A 7,573-nucleotide genomic window follows, 5' to 3' on the forward strand; every position below is an offset into this window, starting at 1 on the left:
TTATGAAGGTCTATTTCTAAGATTAATAGAATGACTAAAGGTTACAAAACTTTCACTCAAGCTAATTTCTAATTTAGAAATAAAGACTTCAAATAAAGAACTTCTTTTTGCTAGATAAGGTTGAGGGGTGTTTGTTTGTCCTTCTTGGTCCTACTCTTGTTGAATTACAAAGAGGGGCAACCAATCCCATTCATATTTCCCAAAATAATAGAACCTTTATTTTGGGAAATGAGAATATCTCCTCATGGAGGAAGGAAATTCCAAACTGCCCGAGAAGCTGCCCACGGGCAGAGAGAGAGAGAGAGAGAGAGAAAAAAGCTGTGATCGCCAGCATGGGCGTCGGCGCGGGGGCGAGCGAGGACGCAGCAGCGCCGCAGTGAGCGTCGCGGCGCAGCGGTACCAAGCTCGAGCAAATGACAAATTCGACAAAACCCAACAATGCCCTGACGCAGAAATCGGCGAGATTGTCACGGCAATGTGGTAGGAAGCTTGTCGCGGGGACCCTCCGATGTGTTTTCAATGAAGCTTCGGATGTGGTCACGTAACCGTGACGAGACGGCGCAGAATGGCCATGGCGCGTGTGGGGGCGGGGAGCGAGGGCTCCTCGCCACGACTCCACGCCACCTGGATAGGAATTCGGTCCAGCGCATGCAGAAGCCTGATCAATCTCCTTCCTGCTCCCTGCAGCAACACGCCGAAACTTGATTTAGGAAGCAGCGATTGAGTATCATTCTCGGAAGGAGGGGGGGAGCGAGAGAGAGAATGGGATGAGATCAGTTGGATGTTGCGAGTGAACGAGGCTCGCTGATGACATATGGGTCCTGAGAAAATCGACTGCAGATGATGGTTTTGTAACACATGGGAACTTGACTTAGTTTCTCGTGATCATCGGATTAACCTTCGGCTTGTGGGTTGACGAGTAGGTTTTTTGGGTTGATGGGAGATGAGCTCAGGACTTGAGTTTGCAAGAACGTTGCGGTTTGTGTGAAGATTGCGTAGTGGGGGAGGGGGGCGAGGGAGGTGGGGAAGAATCGAGGAGCTAGAAGAAGGCGAGGTTGGGTGTGTGTTGGGGGCGTTGAGCTGAAGGAAGGAGGTGCAAGTTCAGCTGAGAGAGAGTGAGATGGGATTGCCTGTGGAGGAGGAAGGCGATTTGAGGAAGAAAGGGAAGAGTAGAGGCGACAACATTGGTTTTAACGATGGGGATAGCACGGGATTAGTGCGCACCGCGAGCGAAATCCAGGCGCGGAAAGTGTTGAGTGATGTGGATCCATGGACGGCGTGGTTGTATAAACCCCACACTATTATCACTACTCTCGTCGGAGCGGGCCTTCTTGTGTGCGTCGATTTTCTCCCTTCTTTCATTTAAAAATTCTCCTCCGTCTTGTACGGATGTTAGGTCTATGTGACTTCAAATTTCACGACTGGAGTTCTCGAGTTATACACTGTGGATGGTCTTATATTTCTATTCCTCATCAAATTTGTATCTCCGTGACCTTGGTACTGGTCGGTGTTGAATCTTCATTTGTTTGAAGAGTGCCTGTTAGAAGGGCTTGCGTTTTGATTACTGTGACATATCAAGACGTTGCTTGTCAATTTGGACATGCTTGTTAGTAATACTCAGGTGGGAACAATACTGCTGGGAACACTTAACCGAGTGATGGAGCTGTAGATGTCGAGGAACGTCCTTACTACCCAACTGAAACCCTACGTTAAATCAACCTTGCTTTGTACTTTTTTAACGAAACATACAGACCCGGCGAGCGTTCCTGCTTTACGTAGAACCTGGAAAGTTTGCCGGGTCACTTGGGATCTTTTCAGGTGATTGAAAGAATGATGGATGATACTGACTTGATTCTTGTTTGAAAACTGCGCCATCCGTTGTACAGGTGGGCAAGCGGTGCTTTGCAAGGGGAGGAGCATGATCTGGACCCCGCCACGAACACAAAACGGTTAGTCCATCGATAGGAGATTTATGATGAAGTTGATTTCAATTTGTCGTGTTAAGTATCAAATGTTTTTCTATCGCCGACTTTCAAGGTCATAAGCATTTTGCAATCCTACTTTCACAACATTATCGGAATCTAGTTTTAATTATATGAGTCACTTATGCTCTAAATTGTTATTCAGGGGTGTTTGGGCAGTAATCGCAGTTTTTATGGGATATTGTTTGCTACAAGCACCCCCAACGTAAGTGAAACACTCCATAGCTCAGCCAATACATTCATTGATGCTCTTTAGTCTAGATGTAGTGTTGCCAGGACATCTTTCTGGGGCCTTATTTTTGTCATGGGCAAGTTTCTACTTCGTAGCCTCAGTTTTCGAATGTTATGGACAAATGAAAAATTTCTACCAACTTGCAGTATCTTTATGGTTGTTTTCTTGGTGGTGGCATCGTTTTTGTATATTAATGGGATGCTAGTGAGCAATCTGCAGGATTTTGGTACGACCTCATCCAGCATTTTGGCGCTTCATACACGGAATGGCAGTGGTTTATCTTGTGTTCCTCACGTTCCTCTTGTTCCAGGTCTGTCTACGCATCTTTCGCTAGCAATTCACTTGGCCTTTTGTTTCTTTATTGTGTCAAATCTGTGCATGCTAGCCACCATTTAGTTTTCTTTTTTCAATCGCGACGTCGGGGATTGCCTGGAATATATTTTCTTGTGTAGAACTCCAACGGACTTTGTCATTCTCCATGCTGTACAGCGTGAACACCTTATTTGTATCAATGTAGAATCATGTCAAGAGAAGTCCGGTTTTTCATGCTTTGTGGCTGTCCCTATCGAGAGTCGGGAAGCGTAATATGTGTCTACTTCCATCAATCCCTTCGCTTACGGGTCGTTTGTTCTGTTGCAAACAGTGACTGTCTGATTATTTCTTCAGTTCTGAGTTAACTTGGCTTTGCTTTGAGTTATACAGCTTGTTGAACTGTTTTTTCTTCGCATGTGGCAGAATCGTGATGATGCTCGGCAATTTTTGAAGTATTTGCATCCGGATCTTGGCGTCCGTAAGGAACAACACTCACCTAAATTATTTTCATATCTTAATCAATGCATTTAAGTTCCGGAAGGTTGCACTACTATGTCTCCATGAGTGTTTTATGGGAGATTTACACAGATGCTGGGCTTAGTCATTCTTTCTTCTAGCATGTGCTACTTTCTCGATGCTCAGAACGAGTTTATAAGCTAAATCATTTAAAAGATCCCCCTCGACAGCCCTTATTCGGTTGGCAGAGTCAGTGCCGTCCTACTTTGCTGTATCATCGATGTACCCTGCTTTGCGTTGTGCAGGCCTGTGTCCGCCTTACTGGCAAATAAATCTCCGTGCTTATTCTTGCCAGTGTCGTGGCATGGGGATCATGTTGGGATTTGATTATGCGTAGCAATGACTGGTCGGTGCATATTAAAGTGTTTTCCTTTTTGTTTGTGGTGTAGAGCTGAAGGAGAGATCATACGGTACCGACTGTCGAATTTATACTCCAGAAAAACCGAACAAATTTTCTAATGTTTATGTCAGTACGAAACTCGTCATTTAGTGCAAATTCTGTCGTTGCATGTTTTTAATTTCACATTTTCTCGAGTATTGTGTTATCTTGCGCACTAAATGTGTACTTTTATCATGCTCGAGGAGTATTCATGTTTATGCTCTATGTTTTAACTCAACATCATCCATGTTCAAGTGATTGGTGGGTGAATTGTGGATTTGACCCGTAGATTTCGTCTGTTGCAGGATACCTTATTTGATGAGTATGTAGTAGCTCACACCATAGGATGGTGGTGCAAAGCCATAATGATTCGAAATCAGCCGTTTCTATGGGCGCTCTCTATTGCTTTCGAGTTTTGTGAGGTATTGTTTTTGGGTTTCTAGTGCTCATATAATAAAGATAGATTCTTATGCTTATCACTGTATGTTTGGTAGCTAAGTGTAAGAAGGTAAATTTGATTTTAATTTGAGGGAAATATTGCACATCTATAACTGATTTTCTGCCCTGTACATATGCAGAGAAGTCTTATTCATATGCTCCCAAATTTCAACGAATGCTGGTGGGATAGCTTTGTCCTAGACGTATTAATTTGCAATTGGTTTGGTACGCCGTGGCTCTTCTCTTGCTTGTGTCGCATGAAAGATTCTTATTTTAACATATATTTTAAAATCTTAGTTTCTTTGATGCACTCATGCCATCATGTTTTGTTTCAAATTGTGTAGGTTTTAAACGTCAGTTTTTGTGATTCTTTGCAGTTGCTTCGCATTTTCTATTCCTTTCTATACTTTCAAACGATGTTTATTTGAACATAGCACCACTGTTGAGGAATATGGCTATGTTGGCTAGAGGAAATTTGATGGAAGAGCTCTGATGATTGGTAATCAAAGAAACTAACAGTACGTTTTTCATAATTGCTCAGGGATATGGGCTGGGATGAAAACAGTCAAATATTTCGATGGAAAGGAGTACAACTGGGTTGGGGTGAGTCAGCAGAAGTCATTCTATGGTAAGGTATGCAACCTATATCACTTTTCTTTTCTTTCTGCATCGTGCCTCATATAAACTCCATCACAGACGCATGTACTTTAATGTCATACCTCCATGTGGATCTACACGGCCGTTACAGTCGCTGTTCATGACATGCAGATGTAGTTGTGAAGATACGCTATTTCGAGTTCTTTTGGTTACTATGGTTGTATCTCAATTTGAAAGGATTTTCTGCTCTATGTATGTGTTGCAATTTCTTTGGAAGTTCTTGACAGATCAGGAGCAGAAACTGAAGGCATTAAAACTATTGAGTTTGGGTGTAGGTGCGGAGGACACTAGGGCAGTTCACACCATCCTACTGGGACAAGGATGAGTGGAATGCACTACAAGGTCCATGGCGGTTCCTTGAAGTTCTTGCGCTGGGAGTAGTAATTCTGACTGTTGAGGTCATGGGATTTTTCCTTAAGTTCGTTCTGTGGATCCCACCACTGAACCCTCTCAATTCTTATCGCCTCGCCATATGGTGGCTCATCGCAAACCCTGCCATTCGAGAGTACAACATGTTCTTACAATCAAGGTGAGTAGTTGCAGTGTGAGTTCCTCGGGAAGTATTTCCCTGGTAAGTTAAAATTTTGGTTATAACTGTTAATCATTTCATGTCGATTTACTTGAAGTTGTTAATTGTAGATGTTTGTTTTCGTTGTTTTACCTGTCTTTTTGGGTCTAATTTTTCCTTTCTGTATTTTCCTCTAGTGAATAGCGGCATTCGTCTGCACGATTGTTAAAACGTCTTTCGGCATGTTTCAGTGATATGAATAAGAAGCTTGGTGCATTCTGTTGGATGGGTCTTTCCATAGCTATTATGGAAATTCTTATTTGCGTGAAATTCGGACGAGGTATGTTATCTTTAGGATGTCCCTGTGGTTACAAATATGCAATTCATTATGAGTTTCCTCAAACAGCTTTACTTTGACGAGAAAATGACATGCCCTTGATCCACCAAAGCTTCGATGATATTTTGCACCTGACCAGGTTTTGAAAATGCTCTCTTTCAGGTCTCTTCCCTGCTCCTGTTCCAAAACAGGTGATCTTGTTTTGGTCAGTTAACATCGTCGGCCTTGTCATATTTCTGTGCGGCTGGACGTACAAAAACTACAAGGAGAATAAACGGGCTGGGAATAAGAAATCGAAAACGGAACAGTCCACCAAGAAGTTGTCATAGATTGAAGCTGTACATTTGCTGTAGTATTACCATGGAATGCATGAAACCTGCATATTGCCAAATCTCCAGATGTGCCATTCCGATGGTAGCTCTATGTGTCTGCTTTAGATCTACTCAAACCGCCTGTTGTACAGTTTTTGTGGCGGATATCTCTCATTTCAAGATGTGTAATGTACACTTGCCTTCGTTTACGGCACTTCAATGGAGGCGATTTCGTTGATGAGTTGCTGCCTTGCATACACTGCAGTCAAAATATTTCAATAAGAATGTGTCGTAAATTATATGCAGTAAATAGTGTAGTTGCTTCTGCCTCAGTAGATGAAGGGGGGTCAAACTATGTATATAGAAGCATGGTTTTATTGGCTGTTGGAAGGTCGTGAGAGCTTAGGAGGGTTTGAAGTTCACGAGTGCATGGACTCGGGTCATCGTCTTCTTTCATCTTCGCAGAATGGTTTTATCCCTGAGCACCTCCAAATAAATCGGTGAAGATAACCTTTGATAAACCCCAATTAGTTTGCTGTTCCATCTCGTTCACTACTGGAGACGGAGCCCGCTCCGCCGCATGCTCTTCAGCTGCAGAAAATCTCTCAAAACACGTCGCCTGATTTCGGGAATTCGACTACTAGATAATCTTCCAAGATCCAGCCTGGTATCCATCCTTATACCCGATTTGGGCGCAACAGCGAAGCAACGCTCTGTCAGAAAAATGCTATTTAACAACATGGTGAAGTGGCAGGAGCTGGGAATATAATCTTTGACGAAGCCACAACCTACAGTTCCCCGGTGATCTGTGGGCCTGCCTAGATTTGTTCCACAGGTTTCAAATCCTCCGTATTACTTTTGATTGGTTCACCTAATTGATTGGTGTTTGAACATCATTCCTTCGAATTGAGATGTGTGAATAGTAACGAGCTTGTACTACACGAAGTAAAATGTTAAATAAATTGTTCTTAAAAATTCAAACTAGATCCTGGTCGTCCGTTGTCTGCTAAATCGAATTTAATTCGTGAGTGCGAGACATTTTTTGCTTTCTTTGTAGATATCATCGTCAGTGTTCGTATTTGACAGTTGAGATCCAAATACTCGGGTGTCTCTCCGACGCATTGATCCATAAGAACAGGAGCTTCTGCGTCTTTGAAAGAATCTGCAAGAACGAAGAGATCAGAACTTGTCACCCCGAAGAACATCGCCATGTGATACTATCAACCTGATCTGTCTTCACGAGTCGATTAGTATCATTTTCTCATAATACAGGTGATGTGGCGGCCCGCCATGGACGATTTAGAGCTGGGTAGAGCACTTGCCCACTTGGGGTCTAGCGTTTTTGAGGCAGTGGATCCCAAATTTTTAATCTCGAACTTTAGATTCCGGTATATAACTTTGGCGCTACTGAAACACAATTTCTATCTTGAAAACCAATCACTATCTGAGGGCAGAGAATTGCAAGAATCCCTGCGCATTCGACGGTTTCAAATCTTCCATAGGTCGTTTCAGTTCTCATGCGTGAAATCTGAAGCATTGCTTGAAGCCTCTCAGAACTGCTGCAGCCATTAATCTTCGATTGTACTCTTTTGCCTACAAGTAAAGGAGTCTGAATTGTAAGGAACGAGAGAGGCGCATCACACGAAGTGATGACTTTTTGCATTTATTCTAGATGTTGGACACGGATAAATGGCTTCCGAATTTGTAGTCAGGCCCATCTAGTTCATACCATTCCATTCACGTCAACTATGATCACCATAGAAAAGAGTTACTTGCAGCAGTTTCCGCTTCAAAGTGTGCGGTCAAGCACTAGATCGATGCTTTCATCAACAGCATTCCAACTTTTCTTCCTTCTATCATGGATTCTCGACGATCTGTTAAATAAGTCACGAGCTTGATGA

At 42.9% G+C, this 7,573-nt stretch overlaps 1 protein-coding gene across 2 annotated transcripts; it reads left to right on the forward strand.

The window, feature by feature from the left end:
- Nucleotides 1–450: 450 nt before the first annotated feature.
- On the forward strand, nt 451–5,910 carry LOC112278017 (CDP-diacylglycerol--serine O-phosphatidyltransferase 2). 2 transcript variants are annotated; one of them, XM_024510978.3, is made up of 12 exons: nt 451–1,335; nt 1,887–1,949; nt 2,128–2,187; nt 2,434–2,524; nt 2,950–3,004; nt 3,432–3,508; nt 3,727–3,843; nt 4,000–4,084; nt 4,401–4,492; nt 4,792–5,045; nt 5,276–5,364; nt 5,524–5,910. In XM_024510978.3, exons 1-12 carry the CDS (start codon nt 1,121–1,123, stop codon nt 5,688–5,690), a joined length of 1,365 nt encoding a protein of 454 aa, XP_024366746.1. In that variant the 5' UTR covers nt 451–1,120; the 3' UTR covers nt 5,691–5,910. The 2 variants fall into 2 exon arrangements, 1 of the variants encoding a protein (XP_024366746.1); XR_016501216.1 differs by having other exon boundaries at nt 591–1,335; nt 5,222–5,364.
- Nucleotides 5,911–7,573: the final 1,663 nt, after the last annotated feature.

This window comes from Physcomitrium patens, chromosome 26, assembly GCF_059467195.1.
Source record: "Physcomitrium patens ecotype Gransden chromosome 26, ASM5946719v1, whole genome shotgun sequence".
Lineage (NCBI taxonomy): Eukaryota > Viridiplantae > Streptophyta > Bryopsida > Funariales > Funariaceae > Physcomitrium > Physcomitrium patens.